This window comes from Saimiri boliviensis, chromosome 7 (assembly GCF_048565385.1).
Source record: "Saimiri boliviensis isolate mSaiBol1 chromosome 7, mSaiBol1.pri, whole genome shotgun sequence".
Lineage (NCBI taxonomy): Eukaryota > Metazoa > Chordata > Mammalia > Primates > Cebidae > Saimiri > Saimiri boliviensis.
Window position 1 is genome coordinate 19745167 of NC_133455.1, and position 25176 is coordinate 19770342.

Sequence of the window (25176 nt, forward strand, 5' to 3'; positions counted from 1 at the left end):
CAGATTTCATTTACTGTATTTACTATCTCCCTAGTGTAAACTTCACAAGAGCAGGGACGCTTCTGTCCCTTTTGTTATAAGGTATCCCCGGGACCTCATAACAGTGCCTGGCATGTACTGGGGTTCACTAAGTGTTTACTGATGAAGAGGTGCTGAGTACATAAGGCCCCGCATGGGCTGCGTCACATCCCCCAGGGAAATGCTGCTCACACCATTACCCCATTTCACAGATGAGGTAATCGAGGCTCAGAGAGGGTGAGTCCATGGCTAGCTAGCAAGAAGTGGAGATGGAATTCAAAGCCAGGTCTCTGACTCCAGGGCTGTGTGCTTTCCTCTCTCCAAGCACATAACACTGGGAGAATCTTGTCTCCAAGGCAGGCTGCACGAGATCAGGCAGGGAGCGAGCCTTTTTTGTACTGGTCTGTACAACACAGTATGGCTCAGGAAGGTCCTGATGGTCAACACGGCTCCCAAACAGGACCAGAACATAGGTGCTCAATAAACATCTGGATGAATGGTTGGATATGAATGGATGGATGGCTGATGGATAGAAAATAGATAAATATGGATGAACGGGGGAATGGATATGAAATGCACAGATACGTGTGTGGACGGATGGGTGATAAATGAATAGATAGGTGGAGGGACGGGTGGGCGGGCAGATAAATGGGTGGATGGATGGATGAGTGGGTAGATGGATGGGTAGATGGGTGATAAATGGATAGGTAGGTGGATGGATGAGTGAATGGGTGGATAGGTAGACAGAGGGAAAATGAACAGACAGAAATGGTTGGATAGATGAATGAATGGTTGGATAGATTGTTGGACGGGTGATTGGATGGATGGATGGGTAGATGGGTGACAAATGGGTAGGTGGATGGGTGAGTAGGTGAGTGGGTAGATGAATGGGTGGGTGGGTGGGTGGATGGATGGATAGGCAGTTGGATGGGAGGGTGGATGAATGGGTAGGTGGATGGGTGATAAATGGATAGGTCAGAACTTCCTAAGCCATACTGTGGTGTACAGACCAACACAAAAAAGGCTCCTTCTGTGTCTGATCTCATAGGTGGATCGATGAGTGAATGGGTGGGCAGATAAGTGGATGGAAAATGGACAGATGAGACCACACATGGTAGCTCACACCTGTAATCCCAGCACTTTGGGAGGCCAAGACAGCAGATCACCTGAGATCAGGAGTTCGAGACCACTCTGATCCACATGGTGAAATCCCGTCTCTACTAAAAATACGAAATTAGCTGGGCGTGGTGGCGCATGCCTGTAAGACCAGCTACTTGGGAGGCTGAGGCAAGAGAATTGCTTGAACCCAGGAGGTAGAGCTTGCTGTGAGCCATGCTCACACCACTGCACCGCAGCCTGGGCAACAAGAGCAAAACTCCCTCTCAAAAAAAGAAAAGAAAAAGAAAATGGACAGATGGAGATGGCTGAATGGTTGGCTGGATGGGTGGATGGTTGGCTGGATGGGTGGGTGGATGGGTGGATGGGAGGGTGGATGGGTGGACGGTTGGCTGGATGGGTGGATGGGTGGACGGTTGGCTGGATGGGTGGGTGGATGGGTGGATGGGTGGGTGGAAGGATGACGAATGAATAGGTAGGTGGCTGGATGAACGGAAGATGGAGGGGCGGGTGGGAGGCTGCAGAGATGGATGACGGGTGAGTATGTTGGCAGATGAGTGAAGGGACAGAAGGACAGACAGAGGGCTGCACAGGAGGCTACATAGGGGATGGCACAGAAACCAAACCTGAGAGGCAAAAAGCGCTGACCCTGCCTTCCGTGCCACCCCAAGAAGCACAGCACAGTCCACAGCCGCTCTCGTTTAACGGTGGCACAGACTGCGGTCTGCTTCCTCCATCAGAGCGCTATGGACACAGCCCCGAGGTGAGAGGCAGGCCTGGGGTGGGGTGGGGGCCTGAGGCAGAAGGGTGGGGGCTGACCCTCTGCCTGCCCTGGAGAGAGGAGGACATTCAGGACCCAGCCACAGATGGCCAGAAACTTTGGTTTGTGTTTGTTTTCAAGTTTCTGTCTTCAAGGAAGCTGCCCAGAAAGGGAGATGAGGGGACTGCTTCCTGAGGGAGCAGAGCGGCCGGAGCTGGGAGGAACAGTGCCAGCCGGAGATAACGCCCAGGTCCTGGGGCTGAAACTCACCAATTCCAGGGCCACCCGTGGGAATGCGGCTGGGAGGCAGGGGCTGGAACAGTGTCTTCCCACCCCATGGGAGCCCTAGAGCCTGACCCCAGGACCTTCCAAAGCCCTCAGGAAGGATTAGCAGGAGGAAGGGCCTCCAGAGGTGGGAATGAGATCAAGAGAGCAGCAGCAGGAGACAGAGAGAAACAGAGAGCAGGAGAGGGCAGGGAGCGGGCAGAGGCGACATGGCAGCACCCATGCACCTCGGAAGAGAGAGGGGTCACTTCTGAGCCCCATCAGGTGCGTGCTCCACCCTGGGAGGAGATAACTCAGACCCCAGATCAGGGAATAAAGCCCCCAGACGGTGCTGGGTTTGGAGGTCCGGTGGCCTTGGGCTGGGGATGGCCCTGCTGAAGGTCAGCAGGGACAAAAGCAGCAGAGCAGGGACAGAGCCTCAGTCCCATGAGACCTTAACGGGCGTGAACTTCCAGAGGTCCGGCTGGCCCATGTGTAGCAGGGTGCTGAAGGGCGAGGTGCTCCACTGGAACGGGGGCACCTGGTCCCACGTGGGACCGCTGGCCGCCAGCAGGCTCAGGATCTTGGCCAGTGACATGCTGGTCACCTGGGGACAGGGCAGAGCTGAAGCTGAGCAGGGGCCCTAGCCTGCCCCAGTCCAGGGGCCCGGCTTCCCACCCTGACCTCGACCCTAGAGCTCAATTCTGAACTGTCACTTCTTTTTTTTTGAGACTCTGCTTCGTCACCCAGGCTGGATTGCAGTGGCATGACCTCAGTTCACTGCAACCTCCGCCTCTCCGGTTCAAGAAATTCTCATACCTCAGCCTCCTGAGTACAGGTGCCCACCACCACGCCTGGCTAATTTTTTTATTATTAGTAGGGTTTCACCATGTTGGCCAGGCTGGTCTCAAACTCCTGACCTCAAGTGATCTGCCTCCTTGGGCCTCCCAAAGTGCTGGGATTACAAGCATGAGCCACTGCACCCGGCCCATACTGTCACCTTTACTGTGACCCCAACCACAGCCTGATTCTGATTCTGATTCCTGTCCCCTCCCCCAGGCGGGTGATGGTGACTACCCCCACCACACCCCCACCCACAGCTCTCAGGCCCCACCCTCCAGGCCCCAGGGAGGAGGCGGCACCTTCACATCAATGCCCCCATGGGAGCGCTGGCACAGGGCCTGGAAAGGGTAGGAGCCATTGGCTGGGTTGAGGTCAGAGCGGGCCGAGATAGCATTCTCCCCATTGGGCTGGGGGTTGCAGGCTTTGCACACTGACAGGGGGTCATGGAGAAAGTCATTGTACCTGGATGGAGAAAGGAGGGAACAACAGTCATGCCAGGAAGGAGAGGCTAAGACAGAAGCCAAAACCCTCATGGGCAGCCCCGTAAGAGCCGCCAGCCTTCAACTTGCTCTGTCCCTCCCACCCCAGGTTGCCTCTGCCAGTTCCTCTGCCTGAGGTCCCGATGCCTTTCACCTAAGTCACTCAGCCTTCATTATTCAGCTCTCTGCTCAGGCACCTCTTCTCAGGGAATGCCTCCATGCCCCCCACCCCCGGCCAGTTGAGGTGCCCATTTGTCCCTAGACTGCCTCTCTTGGTGCCAACTTTACATATTGACATCAGTGCAAGCAGTTGATGGATTTCTGCACCGCCCAGGAGACAGGACAGTGGGGCACAGGTCTTCTGCCTGTTGTTCCTGGTGCCAAGCACAGTGCCCAGCACTAGAGGTCACTCAACAGATGTCCAGCACCCTCCCCTTAGCTACGGACAGTGACAGGACCCAAGTGGAGCATGGCTCCCGAGCAGCTGCACGGCGTTCAGCATCTGACCACCCGCTGCTGGCCCTCCAGGGCTGGTGGCAACGTTTGAATGAGTTGGTACAAAGAAACGCACAGAAAGTTCTGTGTGCCTACGGCCTCCCTCTCCCCAGCCCAGTGCCCAACCGGCACCCACCTCATCAGCCGGACCATGGATTCTATGTCATGCACCAGTGACTGGTTCCGCCGGAAGATCTGGGCCCGGGGGCTTCCGTCATAAGAAAACCAGTCCCCATACTGGGCCACTAGGGCCTGCAGCCCACTGGCATTGAACACAGTCTCGAAGGACCTGCCAGGGACAAGGATGGTCACCCATGACCCCCACTAGCCTCACTCAGCCAAGGCTGTGGCCAGGGAGGGGAGGGAAAGTCACACCAGGACATTATCCCTTACAACTATGACATTTGGGCAGGGCATGGGGGCTCAGGCCTGGTATCCCAGAACTTTGAGAGGCCAAGGCAGGCAGATCACCTGTGGTCAGAAGTTCAAGACCAGCCTGGCCAACATGGTGAAACCCCGTCTCCATTAAACATACAAAAATCAGGTGGGAGCAGTGGTGCGCACCTGTAATACCAGCTACTCAGAAGGCTGAGGCAGGAGAATCACTTGAACCCAGAAGGCAGAGGTTGCAGTGAGCTGAGATCACGCCACTGCACTCCAACCTCAGCGGCAGAGTGAGACTCTGTCTCAAAAAAAAAGAAAAAAAAAAAAAAATTAGCTGGGCATGGTGGTACATGCCTGTAATCCCAACTACTCGGGAGGCTGAGGCACAAGAATTGCTTGAACCTGGGAGGAGGAGGTTGCAGTGAGCTGAGATCGTGCCACTGCACTCTAGCCAGGGCGACAGAGTAAAACTCCATCTCAAAAAAACAAACAAAAACAACTCCAACATACAGGATAACAATAAGGTTTTTCATTTCTGCTGGGAGTGGCTTGGTGGGGTGGCCAAGCTTGGATTCTGGGGCCCAAAAGTCATGGCTTCAAATCCTGCCTTCAGTCCGGGTGTGGTGGCTCACACCTGTAATCCCAGCACTTTGGGAGGCCAAGGCAGGCAAATCACTTGAGGTCAGGAGTTTGAGACCAGCCTGGCCAACATGGTGAAACCCTGTCTCTACTGAAAATAGAAAATTAGCCAAAGGTGGTAGCGGGTGCCTGTAATCCCAGCTACTCAGGAAGCTGAGGCAGGAGAATCACTTGAGCGCAGGAGCAGAGGCTGCAATGAGCCTAGATTGTGCCACTGTACTCCAGCCTGGATGACAGGGTGGGACTCTGTCTCAAACAAAAAACTAAAAACAAATCCTGCCTTCACTGTTCGCCAACAGGGAAGGTTGGAAAAGTGAGGAACTTTCTCAGGGCCTCAGTATCATCATCTGTGAGATGGGAGCAGGCACTCTAGTGACCACATGCGGCCGTTGCAAGACTCAAATGAGAAAACGCAGGTAAAGAGAGTGAGCCTCAGGAGGTGATGGCTGCACAGCCCCATAAGACAGATCCAGCCGGAGACCCTGGCAGGGGTCAGGCCCTGAGCCTGGCCACCCCACACCACCCTGCTCTGGGCGTCAGAACCAGAGCCCACATTGCTGCTGACCTGAGCCACGCAACTACACTGCCAAGCTGTCTGGGTTCCCCTGGCCAGAAAAGGGGGTAGGCTGGGCTTCTTCGTTCCGTGGGTTTAAAAATAACACCTAGGAAGGAGCTGGGCAAGGGATGAGGCAGACACGGAGAGGGACAGGGAGCGGGGTGAGAAGGCACGCACGGTATGTTGTAGCTGGCCCAGTAGGTCTTCTGGTAGAGTTCTGAGGTCTTGTCAGCCACCACCACCATGCCGCTGAGACCGAGAAGAGAGATGGGGTGGAGGTGATCAGAAAAGGGGCTCTCATGGGCACTGCCCTGCTTGGGGAACCCCGATGGCTCCCCATTGCCTGGGGGATGGATTAAGTCTTGAACTTCAGTCCCCTCCAGCCACACCTTCCTGAGAGTATTCCCTTCCTGCATGGTGCCAGCACAGCTCCAGGCCTTCACCCTGGCAATCCTCTCTGCCCCGAGCCCTACCTCCTCCCTCCCAGGGTACGCACGGGATCTGCTCCAGGATGGTGAGCACCCGGCTCCCGGGGCTGGGCCCGCCTGGGACGAATGCCTTGTAGTCCACGATCATCCACTGGTTGTTATACCTGCCAGGCACAGGGAGGGAGGACTGAACAGAGCTGGGGCCTCCTCCCCACTGTCCCCCACCCTGAAGTGTCCCACACAGCTAGGAATCAAGGGAAGTGGGCCTGGGGGTGTCCAGCCATTCAACTGACACCCTGACACTGCAGCATGACGAGGTGTCCACAAACTCTTCTCTCATCATGCTGCTTGACTGTTCCAGAATATTCTATGGCTCCCTAGGTCAGCTCCTCTGCTGGATGCTGTTAAGACCGGCACTGCCCAGTTCCAGTGCCTCCAGCTCACAGGCCCTGCTACCCACCCACGTCCACCCCCTCAAACAGCCCTTCCCACTGTCCCCTCAAGAGTCCTCAGGTTCCAAGTGCTCTTCCTGTACTGCCACCAAGGCACCCCTTCCTGGGCTGAGAAGCCTGCAGGGGACAGGCAAATCCTTTCCTTCCCTAGCCTCAGTTTCCCCGTGTATAAAACAGAGGTGGGTGTGGGGTGTGTGACCCAGTGCCACATCTGATCCCCCAGGGTCTGAGTGTTAAAGCGGAGGTTGATCTATCTTTTGGTTCAGGGGAAGCCACAGGGCCAGAAGCCCACTCACGTGCCGCTGTTGAACCTCTTGAAGATGTCTGCCCAGGTGGCCCCATCCGAGGCCAGGCGGTTGGCCACGATGTTGCGTATCCACTCCAGCACACAGCCCCTGGGCCGCACGTACTTCCACAGGGCTGGGTTCTTGTTGCCAATGGTGGTCTCCAGTGTTACCTGTGGGAAAGTCAAGGGGGGCGCTGCACAGCCTAGGCATGCTGCCACCAAGTGGCCGTACTTCATCAGTCACGGCTCATAAATTAAACGGTTTTACTTTGTTTTGTTTTGTTTTGAGACAAAGTCTCACTCTGTCGCCCAGGCTGGAGTGCAGTGCTGTAATCTCGGCTCACTGCAACCTCCGCCTCCCAGGTTCAAGCTATTCTCATGCCTCAGCCTTCCTAGTAGCTGAGATTACAGGCACGCGCCACCACACCTGACTAATTTTTGTATTTTTAGTAAAGACGGGGTTTCACCATGTTGGCTAGGCCAGTCTCGAGCTCCTGACCTTAAGTGATCCATCCACCTCAGCCATCCAAAGTGCTGAGATTACAGGCGTTAAATACTTAATCTGCCGGGCGTGGTGGCTCACGTCTGTAATCCCAGCACTTTGGGAGGCCAAAGTGGAGGATAACCTGAGGTCAGGGGTTCCAGGCTCCTTATCTCCTGCCTCTGGCAGCCCCCAGCTCTACTGTTGCCATTTTCATGTCCATGAGTACCCAAGCCTGCATGACAGCCTGAGACCCTATCTCTGGCCAACATGATGAAACCCCATCTCTACTAAAAATACAAAAATTAGCTGGGCATGGTGGCACACACCTGTAATCCCAGGTACCGGGGAGGCTGAGGCAGGAGAATCACTTGAACCTGGGAGGCAGAGGTTGCAGCGAGCCCAGATCAAGCCACTGCACTCCAACCTTGGTAACAGAGGGAGATTTCATCTCAAAAAAAAAAAATAAATAAAAATAAAAACTCATGTCCAGTTGAGGCACATGTTCCTTACTGGTTTCTTGGACAAGCACGGAGTGGGATTTGGTATCATGCATCTAGCTTTGCCCTGGGGAACAGCCCCTGAGAAGCCAAAAGAGCTGCTCCCATGAACCCGCTCCCTCACCAAGCTGGGCAACCTCCCATTTCCCCTCCTTCCCACAGTTCTGCAGGAAAGGTTGCATGCCTTGAGGCTGTCAGGCCGGCAGACCCAGCGGTCAGAGGCCTAGGAGGGCTTACAACAGGAGAGACCCGTGGTCTCCCTCCAGTCCTGGAGCAGGCAGGATGCCCACTGCTGCCTCCAGTTGCCTCCTTCCCCTTCTCCATCTCCTAGAACGCTTGACTGTCTTCAGCATATTTGAAAAGTAAAGCCTTGTTCTTGTGAGTTAAAAACAAAACAAAACACAACTCATGCAATCCCAGCTATTCAGAGGCTGAGACACGAGAATCACTTGAACCCAGGAGGCAGATGTTGCAGTGAACTGAGATCGTGCCACCACCCTCCAACCTGGGCAACAGAGCGAGACTCTGCCTCAAAAAAAAAAAAAAAAAAAAAAAAGCTGAAAATAGCTAAAAGTCTGGGCGCAGTAGCTCAAGCCTGTAATCCCAGCACTCTGGGAGGCCGAAGCGGGTGGATCACGAGGTCAAGAGATCAAGACCATCCTGGTCAACATGGTGAAACCCTGTCTCTACTAAAAATAAAAAAAAAAAAAATTAGCTGGGCATGGTGGTGCGTGCCTGTAATCCCAGCTACTCGGGAGGCTGAGGCAGGAGAATTGCCTGAACCAGGAGGCGGAGGTTGCAATGCGGTGAGCCGAGATTGCGTCATTGCACTCCAGCCTGGGTAACAAGAGCAAAACTCCGTCTCAAAAAAAAAAAAAAGCTAAAAGATGGCCATATCCATAAATGTGACTTTTTTTCTATTTATTTATTTATGTATTTATTTACTTTTAAGACAGTCTTGCCTTGTCACCCAGGCTGGAGTGCAGTGGCGTGATCTCTGCTCACTGCAATCTCCTCCTCCCAGGTTCAAGTGATTCTCCTGCCTCAGCCTCCCAAGTAGCTGGAATTACAGATGCGCACCACCATGCCCAGCTAATTTTTTTTTTTTTTTTTTTTTTGTATTTTTATTAGAGACAGGGTTTCACCATGTTGGCCCGGATGGTCTTGAATTTCTGACCTTGTGATCTGCCCGCCTCGGCCTCCAAACATGCTGGGATTACAGGCGTGAGCCACCGAACCCTTTTCTTCTCTTTAAAGAGGACATCCAGGCTGAGCACAGTGGTCCCTGCCTGTAATCCCAGCACTTTGGGAGACCAAGGGGATGCAGATCGCTTGAGCCCAGGAGGTCAAGACCAGCCTGCGCAATATGGCAAAACCCTGTCTCTACAAAAAAATTAAAAAATGAGCCAGGCATGGTGGCAGGCAACTATAAACCTAGCACTTGGGAGGCTGAGATGGGAGGATTACATGAGGCTGGGGAGATAGAGGCTGCAAAGAGCTGTGATCATGCTACTGTTCTCAAGCCTGCCCAAGAGCGTGAGACTCTATCTCTGAAAAAAAAAAAAAAAAAAATCCTGAAATTTGGTATTTTCTTCCACTGTTAATGTGACACACCACAGTGGTATTAGCAGTCACTAAGACTGTCACTGTTAGAAATCACAGATGTTTTTCCATCAGATTACAAGGCTGTATATATCTTAAAGTATCATTCATGCACCTTGCTTCTTCTAACTTAAAATATTTACCATACCTGCTACTGGATCTTATTATTCAGTATGTTACTTAAAAGTTTACTTATATTTTGATAGCTGTATTTCACTATAACTGGTTTCCTGCATAATCCTATACATTTTGGTTTATCCATCTAAAAACACTACTCTGCCAGGCACAGTGGCTCAGGCCTACAATCCCGGCACTTTAGGAAGTCGAGGCAGGAGGATCCCTTGAGCCAAGGAGTTCAGGACTAGCCTGAGAAATATAGTGAGACCTCATCTCTACAAAACAATTAAAAAATTAGCTGAGTGTGGCATGGGCCTGTAATCCCAGCTGCTCAGGTGGGTGAGATGAGAGAATCGCTTGAACCCAGAAGGTTGGAGGCGGCATTGAGCCATGATCACACCACTGCATCCAGCCTGGGTGACAGAGTGAGACCCTGTCACTATGAAAAACAAAATGATAATAATAATAAAAACACTATTCTGAGAAGAAGGTCACCAGCCTCTTGGACTGCCTAAGGAATCTGTGGCACAAAAACAGTTAGGAACCCTGAAGGAAGGGAAGGTTCCTACCCAGATCCTTTCCTGGTAACCAGGTGGAACCATTTCACTTGTCCCTCCCCAGCTGCCTCCGTCCCCTTCTGCACATGGGCCACAGCATACGGGTTCCCTCACCCACTGCCTGGCTCTCTCCTGCCTCGTTCCAAACTCAGAAAAAAGCAAAGGATCAGACAAGAAGAGTCCCCTCCCTTCCCGTCCCCGCAGGGAGCTGGGCGTTCTCTGTGCTAAGGGTGTTTTTTAAAGTGATGTTTTTTTCTCCTCTGCAGCGTTGCCCTGGAGATCAAAGAGTTCACTTACTCAGCGAGGGATGCCAGGGACAGATTTCTAAACAAGTCTGGACCCCAGCCAGGAAAAAAGATAAAAACAACACACTGTAAACAGCCTCTATTCAGCAAACCTGGTCAGGTCAGAGGGGCTCTGGGGAAAGCAAGAGGGAGGCAGGAGGAGAGAGAAGCGGGGTGGGTTGGGGGAGTTATCCTGAATACATAAAAATCAGCGCAGTCACTGAGGTCAGGGATGGTCCCAAACATCCCCAAGTCCGGCCTTTCCTGACAACCAGTGTTACATGCAGAGTCCCAGGCCAGCTGCAGGCTTTGGAGGCCCTGTGCGGGGCCTGGGGGTCTACATTTAAATACCCCCTTGTGGTGGTCCAAGTCCCCAGAGCAGGGGATGGGCGAGCCTGGGCTCTGATTGGCAGGTGGGGGGATGTGTCCCCCTCGTCCTCTTCTGCACCCCTGGCTCCTACAGGGCACCTAGCACCGGGCTGCAGCCTGGTCCCCACTTGCTGCAGGAATCAATTCTGCCAGCTCAGAGCTGCTGTGTGACAAACATCTGGAATGGAGGAGACACAAGAAGGGGACTCACCAGCCCACTGCCCAGGATGTAGAAGTCATCGCAGGAGAAGATGGTGCCAGGGTAGGAGGAGAAGACCAGTTTGCTGCCGGGAACCAGCGGGTAGCCCCCTGTACAGGCAGAGCGAGCCGGGGATGCTGGTCAGACAGGCCCATGCGGAGGCCCCTGCACCCCACCTGACAAGACTCAGATCTCAAGGTGGGGTGCAGGCAGGCCTCAGAGGAAGCCCCCACTCTGTCCTTTCTGTCATTTAGCAAATGAGGTCATGGGACATAGAAAAGTGCGAATGTGTGCGAGTAAAAATAAAGGCTAGGCCGGGCACGGTGGCTCAAGCCTGTAATCCCAGCACTTTGGGAGGCCGAGGCGGGTGGATCACAAGGTCAAGAGATCGAGACCATCCTGGTCAACATGGTGAAACCCCGTCTCTACTAAAAATACAAAAAATTAGCTGGGCATGGTGGTGTGTGCCTGTAATCCCAGCTACTCAGGAGGCTGAGGCAGGAGAATTGCCTGAACCCAGGAGGCGGAGGTTGCGGTGAGCCGAGATCGCGCCATTGCACTCCAGCCTGGGTAACAAGAGCGAAAACTCCGTCTCAAAAAAAAATAAATAAATAAAGGGTAGCCGCAAAACATATAGTAGGTCCTCCGTTATCTGTGGGCTCCACATCCTTGGGTTCAATTAACTGACAACCAGAATACCAGGAAAGAAACGTGATTAAAGAAAGACAACAGTCAGGCCGGGCGCGGTGGCTCACGCCTGTAGTCCCAGCACTTTGGGAGACTGAGGCGGGCAGATCATGAGGCCAGGAGATCGAGACCATCCTGGCCAACATGGTGAAAACCCATCTCTACTGAAAATACAAAACTTAGCTGGGTGCGGTGGAGCGCGTCTGTAATCCCAGCTACTCGGGAGACTAAGAAGGGAGAATCGTTTGAACCCGGGAGGCGGAGATTGCAGTGTGCTGAGATCGCGCCACTGCACTCCAGCCTGGCCACAGAGTGAGACTCCATCTCCAAAAAAAAAAAAAAACCCAAAAAACAAAACAGTAAAAGATAAAACAAATTTTTTAAATCTAGTATAACAACTATGAATATGGCATTTACATTGTATTAGGTATTATAAGCAATCTAGAGATGATTATAGTATATGGGAGGATACTACAGGTTATATGTAAACAGTCGCCATGTTACATATGAGACCGGAGCTTCCACAGGGGCTCCTGGAGCCAACCCCCACCCACAACACCAAGGTACAACTCTGTGTGTGTGTGTGTGTGTGTGTGTGTGTGTGTGTGTAGTAAATACGTATACATACATATACTCAAAGAGCTAGACAAACAGATATTTTGTTTTTGTTTACTGGTCCCTTTCTTTTTTTTTTTTTTTTTGAGACAGTTTCGCTCTTGTTGCCCAGGCTGCAGTGCATTGGGGCAATCTTGGGTCACTGCAACCTCCACCTCCCGGGTTTAAACGATTCTCCTGCCTCAGCCTCCCAAGTGGCTGGGATTACAGGTGCGCCCCCTGCAGGTACCCTCACCCCTGCTCTAGAACACCTCGTACCTGAAGCCCACGCCTTGAGAAGTGCTACTCTGGTTTTACGTCCAGTCTACGGCAGGCCTACTGTGACCTCACGTGTATGTTGGAAGCTTATTACCCCTGTGAGCTTGTAAACTGACCCCTTACAACTGCCCGCTGTAGGGGCAGTGAATTATCATCTCCACTTTGCAGATGAGGAAATCTGAGTCTCAGAAAGGCTACGTAACTTAGCAGAGGCCAAACAGAACAGCTGAGGAGGGATTCTACCCAGCTTTCTTCCCTCCAGTGCTGCAGAGTTCTGGGTGTAGCTCTCTGATCTCGGCTCACTGCAACCTCTACTTCCCGGGTTCAAGTGATTCTCTTGCCTCAGCCTCCCAGGTAGCTGTGATTACAGGAATCCACCACCACACTTGACTAATTTTTGTATTTTTAGTAGAGACAGGATTTTACCATGTTGGCCAGCCTGGTCTTGAACTCCTGACCTCAAGTGATCCATAGGCCTTGCCCTCCCAAAGTGCTGGAATTACAGGCATGAGCCACTGCGTCCAGCCTGAATTATCTCTTCTATAGTAAGTTTTTGCATTTTAAAAGAAAGGTATCAGTAGGCCGGATGTGGCGGCTCACGCCTGTAATCACAGCACATTGGAAGGCCAGGTTCAGGAGTTTGAGACCAGCCTCACCAACACAGTGAAATCCCATCTCTACTAAAAATACAAAATTAGCCAGGCATGGGGGTGTGCATCTATAGTCCCAGCTACTCAGGAGGCTGAGGAAGGAGAAGCGCTTGAACCTGGGAGGCAGAGGCTGCAGTAAACTGAGATCGTGTTACTGCACTCCAACCTGGGCAATGGAGTGAGACTTGGTGTCACAAAAAAAAAAAAAAGGAAGAAAGAAAGAAAAGAAAAAAAAGGCAAAGTGGGACCCGGTGCAGTGGCTCACACCTGAAATCCCAGCACTTTGGGAGGCTGAGGCAGGGGTATCACCTGAGGCCAGAAGTTTGAGACCAGCCTGGGCAACACAGTGAGACCCTGTCTCAAAATAAATAAATAATTTGGAAAAACAAAACGTGTAGCGGACCAAACAAGGCAGTACTGGCAACTCTACAAGGCAGCCTGTCAAGCAAAAGAAGGAAGTCGCAAATTATCCATATGGTATAATCTTAATTATGCTTTTTAAAAAACCCAGAAAGCAAATATTTTAGAGCAATGAAACTATTCTGTATAATACTATAGTGATGGGTACAGCACCCCGTTCCATGCATGAAGCCCACCCTTGCAAATTTTTTTTGAGATGGAGGCTCACTCTGTCGCCCAGGCTGGAGTATAGTGACACCATCTTGCCTCACTGCAACCTCTCCCTTCAAGGTTGCAATTCTAGGGCCTCAGCCTCCCAAGTAGCTGGGATTACAGGTGTGCACTACCATGCCCGGCTAATGTTTGTATTTTTATTAGAGATGGGGTTTCGCTTTCTTGGCCAGGCTGGTCTTGAACTCCTGGCCTCAAGTGATCCACCCACCTCGCACTCCCAAACTGCTGGGTTTACAGGCATGAGCCACTGTGCCCAGCCAAGGTACATTTTTTAAAGTCTAGAAGAAAACATAACCAAATGTTGACAGACATTTTCTCTTTCAGATTGTGGAGTGTTTGATTCTCATTGTGAGAGTGTTTTGGAGGATTCCCCAATGTTTCATAACATACATGCATAACTTATGCAGTTTTTAAAAGATACTAAAATTTTAATGCATATATAGCAATGAGAATGATATATCTACAGCTACACACAGTAATACAGATGAATCTCACAGACATGCAGAACAAATGAGCACATACTACAGGATTCCATTCATCTGACATTCAAAACAGGGCAAACCTAACATATGCTGTGAGAAATCAGGATAGGTGGTTGGATCATTTGAGGTCAGGAGTTCGAGACCAGCCTGGCCAACATGGCGAACCCCCGCCTCTGTTAAAAATACAAAAGTTAGCCGGGCATGGTGGTACGCGCCTGTAACCCCAGCTACTCAGGAAACTGAAGCAGGAGAACTGCTTGAACCCAGGAGGCCAAGGTTGCAGTGAGCCAAGATTATGCCACTGCACTCTAGCCTGGGCAACAGAGAGAGACTCTGTCTCAAAAAAAATAGAAAAGAATAGAAAAAAAAATCAGGTAACACACTACAAAAGCAAGCAGTTGAAGATCTCAGAAGAACTCATCTGTTTATACTTTTAGGGCTCCATAAGGAAAAACAGAGGTTTCCCCCCTAAAAGGAGTCTGGCACCTTGACACCTTCTTGGTTGGATCACTTAAGGTCAGGACCAGCCTGGCTAACATGGTGAAACCCGTCTCTACCAAAACTACAAAAATTAGCTGGGCATGGTGGTATGCACCTGTAATCCCAGCTACTCGGGAGGCTGAGCCAGAAGAACTGCTTGAACACAGAGGTGGAGGTTGCAGCGAGCTGAGATCGCACCACTGCGCTGTATGTAGTCTGTGTGACAGAGCAAGACTCTATCTTGCCAAAAAAAAAAAAAGAAAGAAAGAGAGAGAGAGAGAAAGCAGAATGGAGGTGATACTGGGGTGGGGTGTGCCTGGACAGGGATATGCAGGAAGCTTCGAGGGGCTGGGAATGTTCTGTTTCTCAGCTGGCTGCTGTACATAGGTGTGTTCCACGTGCAAGAAATGCAAGCTGCGCACTTACGATGTACACGATGCCCCATGTAAATGTCGTTTAGAGTTGACTTGAATTTCAATGACTGGACGTTAGGTCATTACCAAACCGCTGTGGCAGCAGACTGGCTTATACACGCTCCCTGTGCAGAAGCTAAAATGTCTCTCTGGGGACAGACTGGAGTCAGAACATCGCTGGATCACTGGAGTGACGGACTTAGAATTTTATTAGATGCCAGCTGGATTCCTCTTAAAAGTAGCTGTGCCAACACATACTCCCATTAGCAACAAATAGGACTGGACAATTCCGCACCTCCTCACCAGCTCCTGGGCCCATCAAGTTTTGACATTTGGCCACGGAGGTACTGCAAACATCTGGCAGTGGTATCCCTGGGGCTGATGCTGGGGCCTGAGATGAAGGATGTGGCACTACGGAGAACTTTGGCCTTGACCGTAAACTTTTGTTTTCTTTTTTTTTTTTTTTTTGAGATGGAGTCTCACTCTGTCACCCAGGCTGGAGTGCACTGGCACAATCTCAGCTCACTGCAACCTCCGCCTCCCGGGTTCAAGCAATTCTCCTGCCTCAGCCTCCCGAGTAGCTGAGACTACAGGCGCCCACCACCACACCTGGTTAACTTTTAGTATTTTTAGTAGAGACAGGGTTTCACCATGTTAGCCAGGATGGTCTTGATCTCCTGACCTCGTGATCTGCCCACCTCGGCCTTCCAAAGTGCTGGGATTACGGGCGTGAGCCAACGTACCCAGCCTTTCTTTCTTCTCTATTAGACACAAGATCTTGCATTGTCACCCAGGCTGGGGTGCAGAGGTGTGATCACTGCTCACCACAGCCTCTACCTTCTGGGCTCAAGCAATCCTCCTGCTTCGAACTCCCAAAGCGTGGGGATTACGGGCCTGGGCCACCATGCCCAGTCAGTTTTCATATTTGACAGGAAGAGTGTATTCACACACGCCCTGCAGTTGGTTGTTAGCAAAAATAGCTCTAATTTTTCCCAAGCCTGCATCCAAGCCATGTGCAATGTGACTCTACAGTTTCTCACAGCAAATGATGGAGCCTGTTCTCCCACCTCTTGAGTCTGGGCTGACCAGCAGACTTGATTTGGGTTAAGAATGCTATGTCAGCCAGGTGCAGTGGCTCACTCCTTTAATCCCAGTACTTTGGGAGGCCAAGGCAGGCAGATCACCTGAGGTCAGGAGTTGAAGACCAGCCTGGCCAACATGGCAAACCCCATCTCTACTAAAATTAGCCGGACACAGCGGCATGCCACTGTAATCCCAGCTACTCAGGAGGCTGAGGCAGGAGAATTGCTTGAACCTGGGAGGTAGAGGTTGCAGTAAGCTGGACACTACACTCCAGCCTAGGAGACAGAGCGAGATTCTGTCTAAAAAAAAACAACAACAACACTGTGTCAAGCCAGGTGTGGCGGCTCAGACCTGTAATCCAAGTACTTTGGGAGGCCAAAGTGAGCAGATCACTTGAGGTCAGGAGTTCAAGACCACCCTGGCCAATATGGGTAAACCCTGTCTCTACTAAAAACACGAATATTAGCTAGGCATGGTGATACATGCCTATAATCCCAGCTACTCAAGAAGCTGAGGTAGGAGAATTGTTTGAACCCGGGAGGCGGAGGTTGCAGTGAGCTGAGATCGCACCACTACACTTCAGCCTGGGTACTAGAGCAAGACACTGTCTCATAATTTAAAAAAATAAAAGAAGGCTGTGTCAGTTTCACCAAGGCCTCAAGAGGTCTTCACCACATCCCACCCCAATGCCACATGAACAGGCCTGTGCTCACCTGCTGATGATAGCCCAGCTGTCCCCATCACCCTGGCTGACAGTCACCCCAGACAGGAGAATGAGGCCAACCCAGGCCAGCCAGCCCACCCGAGCTGACCTGCCAGTGGACTGCAGATGAATCAGTTAGCCTAGCCAAGATCAGCCTGGCCCAGCCCAGAAAACCAAAACCACCCAGCTGACTCACAGAGACAGGAACAAAAAATAAATAGTGGTTGCTTAAGCTGTTGTTATTTTAGATTTTGGGGTGGCTGATTAAGCAGCAATAGGTAAAATTAAAAAGGCAATAAACATGTATAAAAAGATGCACTGGGGCCAGGTGTGCGGTGGCTCACGCCTGTAATCCCAGCACTTTGGGAGGTTGAGGCGGGTGGATCACGAGGTCAAGCGATCAAGACCATCATGGTCAACATGGTGAAACTCCGTCTCTACTAAAAATACAAAAAATTAGCTGGGCATGGTGGTGTGTGCCTGTAATCCCAGCTACTCAGGAGGCTGAGGCAGGAGAACTGCCTGAACCCAGGAGGCAGAGGTTGCAGTGAGCCGAGATTGCGCCATTGCACTCCAGCCTGGGTAACAAGAGTGAAACTCCATCTCAAAAAAAAAAAGAAAAAAAGATGCACTGGCCTGGCGCCGTGGCTCACGTAAGTAATGGCAGCACTCTGGAAGGCCAAGTTAGAAGGATCACCTGAGCCCAGGAGTTTGAGACAAGCCTGGGCAATATTGTGAGACTCAGTCTCTTAAAAAAATAAAAAATAAAAAAATTAACTGAGTGTGGTGGTACATACTTATACTTCCAGATTCTTGGAAGGCTGAGGCAGGAGGATAACCTGAGCCTGGGAAGTCAAGGCTGCACTGAGCCACGACTGTGCCACTGCACTCCAGCCTGGGCAGCAGAGCAAGATCCTGACTCAAAAAGAAAAAAATGAAAACAGAATGAACTCTTGAAATGTGCCTGCAGTGACTCCATGTGTTGGAAGGGTTTCCAAGGCCCACACCTCCTAGGACCGCCCCCTTGTGGGTGCCCAATCCCTTGCTCATCCCCCCCAGACACGCCCACAGCCACCTACCCTGGGGGCCTTCCCGGAACTGGAGCCAGTACTTCTTGATGACACGCAGCATGTGCTGGTAGTTGTTCCAGGTGTTGTGGGCAACCAGGAGGTCAAGCCGGCCGGGCAGCAGCTTGATGAGAGCAGAGCAGGAGCCGGAGCCCAGGGTAGATTTGATCCTGGTCTTGTTCAGGGCCAGCTCCAGGTCTTCCAGATCCCCAGAGAGCTGCAGCAGGCTGAGGAGGACCAGGGCACCAGAGGGTTACCATGCCGCTGTGGGTGCTGTTATGTTCCCATTTTGCAGAGGAGAAAGCTGAGGCTCTGGGAGGTCAGCTGACTGTTCTGAGGCCACAGAGCCAGGCAGTGGCAGGGTTGACGCTGGAATCCAGGTCTGTCCAACTATGAGCGTGTGGCCCTTCTTCCCACCCTGTCCACTCTGGGGGTGGCACTTACAGGAACCCCAAGGGTTTGATGGTGAACTTCCCAGCTGGGAAGCTCACACGGCCTTCGTAGCTGTCCTCCAGGCCTTTCAGCTGCAGGAGGGTCAGCCGCACCTAGGGGAGGGGGCAGGGGCAGAGGGAGGGTGAGGCCTCTCCTCCAGGCTCACACCTTCTTCTCCAATGGGAGGGGCTCTGGCCTGGGGGTTCAGACAGAGCAGGAAGCCTGGGGGTACCCTCCAGACTCCAGCCAGCTTTGGCCCCCGCAAACTACGAACCACCCCTCCATGCTGAGTACTCTCCTGCTTTCCATGAATTAACTCTATGTCTCTGCCCTATGGATGCGTGGTAGATGTGTTAACCCCAAATCAGCCCCATTTAAGAGCCGAGTTCAGAAGCCATCTCTTCTAGGATGCCTCCCAGCCTACTGCTCCTGTTCTGAGTTCAGTACTGACTCTTGCCAACTGCTCCTGTTCTGAGTTCAGTACTGACTATATTGCTGCCTCGGGCACCTGTCACATGCATCTGACTTCTCTCCATTGTCATTGTTTTGCCTCAACATCCTGTAACCATAAAGTATCATCAGTGGGTCCCTCATGGGGCCTTGGCCAGGGACACCAGGCACTTAGTAAGCATCTGCAAGATGGATGGGTGGGCAGTTGGATGGATGGATGGGTGGATGTATGTATGTATGGGTGGATGGGTGGCTTGACAGGCAGAAGGTGGATGGATGTGTGGGTGAGTGCGTAGGTGGATTTGTATATATAAGTATGGGTGGGTGGATGGATGGATGATGGATGGATAGGTGGGTAGATAGATGAATGGGTAAATGAATGGATGCATGAGAGAGTGAATGGATAGATATGTAGATGGGTGAGTGGGTGGGTGGATGGATGGATGATGGATGATGGATGGATGGATGGATGGATGGATGATGGATGGATGGATGGATGGATGGGTAGGTGGGAGAACAGATGGGTAAATGGATGGATGGGAGAGTGAATAGATGGAGGTAGACGGCTGAGTGGTGGGTGGGTGGATGGATGGATGAATGATGGATGGATGATAGATGGATAGATGATGGATGGATGGATGGATGGGTGGGTGGGAGAATAGACAGGTAAATGGTTGGATGGAAGATGGAGGTAGATGGGTGAGTGATAGGTGGGTGGATGAATGGATGGATGGGTGGGCAAATGGATGGATGGATAGATAGACGCATGATGGGTGGATGGGTGGGTGGTAGAAGAGGCTGTCTTTTTTTTTTTTGAGATGGAGTTTCGCTCTTGTTACCCAGGCTGGAGTGCAATGGCGCAATCTCGGCTCACTGCAACCTCCGCCTCCTGGGTTCAGGCAATTCTCCTGCCTCAGCCTCCTGAGTAGCTGGGATTACAGGCACGCGCCACCATGCCCAGCTAATTTTTTGTATTTTTTTTAGTAGAGATGGGGTTTCACCATGTTGGCCGGGATGGTCTCGATCTCTTGACCTCGTGATCCACCCACCTCGGCCTCCCAAAGTGCTGGGATTACAGGCTTGAGCCACCGCGCCCGGCCCGAAGAGGCTGTCTTAGTAAGGGTGTGAGTAGGGGGGTGGGTGAACACTGAGAAGTTCTACAGAGGAAAATGGTGCAAACCTGGCCTAGGCTAGGCAGACATGCTGACAGGCATTGACAGCCACTTCACAGAGTGTCATGTGTACTTCACTGTAAGCACCTGCCATTAAATAACTGACTTTTCCAGTGATGACCTAGCCAGTGGCCCAAAGGCAGAGCACCTGCCTGGCCTCTCCGTTAGCTGCCAGCTGATCAGCAGCTCCCTCAAGGAAAGGAAAACAAAATTCACTGTGCCCGGACTCTTTGGGATTTTCCAGCTTTCCCCTTCCTCTCTTTCTCATACTGTATTTACTTGCATCCAACATAAGCAATCTACCAAGCAACCTCCCCTGTATGCAAGTAAAACACCATGCTAACAACGACTCTTTGTTTTCAGTCATTCTTTGACAGTAAGTAGGCTAGGGTGGATGACTGGAATTCCAGCAAGTGGACAGATGGAGACTGGACAGATGGACATGTGGCAGGTCGGCTAGGAGGGTGGAAATGATGATGGACACGCGGTGGCTGGGCAGCTGGACATGCCACGAGGCTGGCCAGCACCGCAGGGGACAGGATGGCTGGCCAGCTGGAAGTCCCCTCCCACCGAGCATAGCAGCTGGGCTCACCTGGTGCCAGTAAGCTGAGTCTGGGTTTGACTGCATCTCTTCCTGCATCCACTCCAGGTTGGCCTCCAGGAAGCTCTTGAGCCTCTCGCAGTAACCAACTTCGTACTCAAAGGGGCCGCAGTAATTCACCACGGTGTTCATCCAGTGCATGTAGATGAGCTGTGGGGTGGCGGGTGGGTGAGGTGGGGGCGGGCAACTGCGGTGCTCTCTTCCCTGAGAGCCCCCACCCAGGCTGCCCCAAAACAGAGGCTGCTGGCATGAGCCCTTGCTCATGCCATCCTCTCCCTGGAGGCTCTTCTTCCTGCCCAGCTCTGCCCCTGGTAGGGACCCCAGGCCCCTGGAAGTTGCCCTGAGAGCCTTTAGCCTGCAAAGCCTATACCTGATGGCACCACCTCTGCTACTGGGGACCCTAATCTATGTGTTCAATCAATGAATGTAGTCAATCAATGAATGTTTTTTTGAGTACCTATTATGTTCCAGCCTAAGCACTGAGGACACAGCAGGGAACAAAATAGCAATACCCCTGCTGACTCCACCAGGCAAGAGAATGCCACGCCAGTTTCACCCAGACCTCATGCAGCCCTCTGCACTTCCCAACCAAATGCCACCTGCATGAGTCTGGGCTTGCCTGCTGAGGGACAAAAGACCATGTAGCCTGGTCGTCCCTGTCACCCCAGCTGACAGAGAGCCAGCCCCCAGACATGTGAACGAGGCCATCCAGGCCAGCCGGCAGGCTCAGGAGCATCAGTGAGCCCGGCCAAGATCAGCTGCCTGGCCCAGAGTAACACAAGCCACCCAGCTGGCACCCCAGGAGGAGGGGAGTGGCTGCTGCCGCTCTACAGAGTGGGGCTCACTACCCATAGCTAGTGGTAATGACCACTCTTTTACGAACCGGCGCATCCAACCCCACAACTCTGTAAGGAGGGTGCTCTTATCACTACTCCCACTTACAGCTGAGGAAATCAGGGCACAGGTTAAGTAACTTTCCCAAGGTCACCCAGGTGGTGAATCAAAGAGCCATGACTGGAATCCACATTAAGATGGGGCTTAAGCTGGGCATGGTGGTATGTACTTGCATTCTCAGCTACCTGAGAAGTGGAGGTGGAAGGATGGCCCGAGCCCGGGGTTCTGGGGCTAGCCTGGGCAACACAGGAAGGCATGCTCTTTCCCCTTCACCTCCCGGCATCTCAGATTCACCCATTTCCGCTGCTGTTAACACTGCCCTGCACACCTCCACCTACTTAGCTATTCACCTGCCCGGGGCATTTGAAAGACACTTTGGGGCTGCTTTGAGCACCTCATGCACACCCCTGGGTATGCATACCCCCTAGGGTGTACACCCAAGCAGGAGGGCTGCTGGGCCCTAGGGCACATGCAGGTTCAACTCCACAAGTTGATGTCAAATTATTTCCCAATTTGGGTGACCCAATGCACACCTATCTACATCATGGGAGACGGCTGTCACTCCACAGCCTCGCCTACTTTGTGTGTGTGTGTGTGTGTGTGTTCTGAGATCAGGTTTCACTCCATCACCAGGCTGGAGTACAGTGGTACAATCATAGCTCACTGCAGCCTCCAACTCCTGGGCTCAAGCAATCCTCCCTCCTGGGCCTTCCAACATCCTGGGATTACGGGCAGGTGCTCTGCCTTTGGGCTGCTGGTTAGGCCATCAATGGAAAAGTCAGTTATTGATGGAGTCCCTGGAAGATGGCAGGTGTTTACTATGAAGTACACCCGACAATGCCTGTTAGCATGTCTGCCCAGCCTAGGCCAGGTGGCACACACCTGAAATTCCAGCACTTTGGGACAAGGCGGGCAGATCACTTGAGGTCAGGAGTTTGAGATCAGCCTGGCCAACACAGCAAAACCTTGTCTCTATGAGAAATGCAAAAACTAGCCAGGCGTGGTGGTGTGCACCTGTAAATTCCAGCTACTCTGGAGGCTGAGGCATGAGAATTGTTTGAACCCAGGAAAGTAGAGGTTTCAGTGAGCTGAGATCGCGCCACTGTACTCCAGCTTAGGTGTCAGAGCAAGACTGTCTCAAAAAAAAAAAAAAAAAAAAATTACACTAGGTACTATCTGATACACAGAAATAATACACAACATATTCTAAGTTATGATGCATGATAATAAAATGAACACCCAAACTAAAACCTAGAATGTTACTGGTACCATTGAGCATCCCCTAAGCCCCTGCCTCCTCTACCCCTAGAGGTATCCACCACCCTAAATGTGGTAGCTATCATTCCTTTTCATTCATTTATATTGAGATATAGTCTACATACCATAAAATTCACCATTTAAAAATGTATCAATTAGCTGGGTGTGGTGGTCCCACCTGTCATCCCAGCATTTTGGGAGGCCTAGGCGGGCGATCACTTGAGGTCAGGAGTTCGAGACCAGCCTGGCCAACATGGCAAAACCCCATCTCTACTAAAAATATAAAAAGTAGCTGAGCATGGTGGCACATGACTTAATCCCAGCTACCTGGGAGGCTGAGGCAGGAGAATCTCTTGAACCTGGGAGGCAGAGGTTGCAGTGAGCTGAGATCGCACCACCACACTCCAGCGTGGGCAATAGAACAAGACTGTGTCTCAAAAAAAAAAAAAAAAAAAAAAAAAAAAAGGTATAATTCATGGTTTTTAATGTATTCATAAGGTTGTACAACCATCACCACTCCCTAACTCCAGAACATTTTCATCATCCCAGAAACAAACCCCCTACCCATCAGCAGTCACTCCCCAATCCCCCCCAAGTCCTGGCACCCACGAGTCAGCTTTCTGTCTCTGTAGATTTTTTTTGAGACAGAGTCTCGCTCTGTTGCCCAAGCTGGAGTGCCCGCCCAGCCTCTGGACATTTTATATAAATAGAACCGTACAGTATGTGCCCTTTTGTGACTGGCTTTTTTTCTTAGCATGTTTTCAGGGTTCTTTCATGTTCTGGCGTGTGTCAGCCCTTCATTCCCTGTTATAGCCGAATAAAGTCACGCCGCATGAGAGATCACATTTTATGCAGCCATTCCTCAGTAGCTGGGCACTCGGGTTGTGCCCACGGCCTTACTTTTGTTCAGCTGCTTTGACTGCATGCGATGAGTCCCTCAACAACATATTATTTTGCTTTACTCGTCATTGAGCTTTATAAAAATTAACATCATCCATTCAAGAAGTCAGCAACATCAGAAGTGGGTGAGGGCCAGGCCCAGTGGCCAGCCCCTAGTGTAATTTTCTAAAGAATGCATGTCCACTTTTTCTCCCCAGATAGATGGAAGGTAGCGGCAGGAGTGGGGGGCCTATTCTGCATATATCTCAAAAGCACCCTGGAGAACACACTGCTAGTGGTGGGGCAGGGTGGGAGCCCCACGTCCACACTTCAGCCCTTACCTCCTCTGAAACGGCAGCCTCCACCACGCCGGCTGCATAGGCCTGCAAGCTGTCATTGTATCGGCCACTCGTGCCCAGCTCCAGAAAGGCCCACCTGGAGGGGAAGGAGGGGACACTCAGTGTCAGAGGCCCCCAGCTAGTCACACGGCATCTCCAGGCTTGAACCATGAAAATGACACAGTGGTCAGCAGATGCTCACGTGAATCTCCGTCTGTCCGTCTTTGGAAGCTTGCAGGATTAAATCCCTCCAACAGGAACTACTGGCTCAAAGGCCACATGTATTTTTAATTTTTGTAGATATTGACAAACAGCCTCTCCCACAAATGCTGGACCCGTCTACAATCCCTCACCTACAGTAACACCAGGTAACATCCATGGAGGATGAGATTCTGGCTCTGTGCCAAGCCATGTTCCAGCCACTTTCATGTCTATTAACTACTTGAGTCCCTGTGAGAATCTTATACTCCTCCAAGGTGGGCAGGGTTATCATCCCCACCTTGTCCTCTTGCAGAAGAGGAGGAAATTAAAACACAAACTTATGTCACATGCCACCCTCATTCCCGTGTCCATGCCCTCTGCCATGTGACTGCATTCCTCCACCAATAGCCAAATGTCCTTCTCTGCTCCTTCATTTGGGTTTGGTTGTGTCATGTGACCTGTTTTGGCCAATGGGACGTCGGTGGAATTGACAGCATGCTGGTTATAAGATTAGCCTTCAGGAAGCCTCATTTGCCCTTTTGTGCCTCTGCCACCACCATGGGAAGAACACACCCTGGTCAGCCTACTTGTCCCAGAGATATGAGAGTCACATGGGCACACCAGGTCTGCAGAGTTGCAGCATGAAGTAGAGCTGCCCCATGAGGATCAATGTTGTTTGTTTAAGCCGCTGGGTTAGGGCTGGTTTGTTACACAGCAATGCTGCCCAGTACTAGCAGATACACCTGAAAGGCCATAGAGTTGTCAGGGGCAGGATTCACTTCCAGGAAGGCTGGCTCCCACGCCTCTGAAGGAGCACTTCTCCACCTGTGATATATATGCAGGTCACCTGCAGGCCTGGGTAGAAGGCAGGTTCTGATCAGGTCTGCGATGGGGTTTAAGACTCCACAGTTTTGTTTTGTTTTGTTTTGTTTTCCTGACTCAGAGTCTGGCTGTTCCCCAGGCTGGAATGCACTGGCATGATACTGGCTCACTGCAACCTCCGCCTCCCAGGTTCAAGCGATTCTCCTACCTCAGCCTCCCAAGTAGCTGGG

General features: G+C 51.7%; 1 protein-coding gene across 2 annotated transcripts in view; it reads right to left on the reverse strand.

The window, feature by feature from the left end:
- The window catches only part of PLBD2 (phospholipase B domain containing 2), a 33440-nt gene continuing 8264 nt past the window's right edge, over nucleotides 1-25176 (reverse strand). The window contains exons 2-12 of one of the 2 annotated variants that reach the window (XM_003932338.4): nucleotides 23927-24020; nucleotides 20547-20705; nucleotides 18345-18445; nucleotides 17913-18127; nucleotides 10842-10939; nucleotides 6731-6891; nucleotides 6051-6146; nucleotides 5732-5803; nucleotides 4112-4264; nucleotides 3301-3463; nucleotides 1-2765 (exon numbers count right to left, since the gene is read on the reverse strand). In XM_003932338.4, the coding sequence (XP_003932387.2) occupies nucleotides 2598-2765; nucleotides 3301-3463; nucleotides 4112-4264; nucleotides 5732-5803; nucleotides 6051-6146; nucleotides 6731-6891; nucleotides 10842-10939; nucleotides 17913-18127; nucleotides 18345-18445; nucleotides 20547-20705; nucleotides 23927-24020 (1480 nt within the window). In that variant the 3' untranslated portion in view covers nucleotides 1-2597. The remainder of the gene's footprint in view (nucleotides 2766-3300; nucleotides 3464-4111; nucleotides 4265-5731; nucleotides 5804-6050; nucleotides 6147-6730; nucleotides 6892-10841; nucleotides 10940-17912; nucleotides 18128-18344; nucleotides 18446-20546; nucleotides 20706-23926; nucleotides 24021-25176) is intronic. The other variant, XM_074402192.1, reaches the window with a different exon arrangement.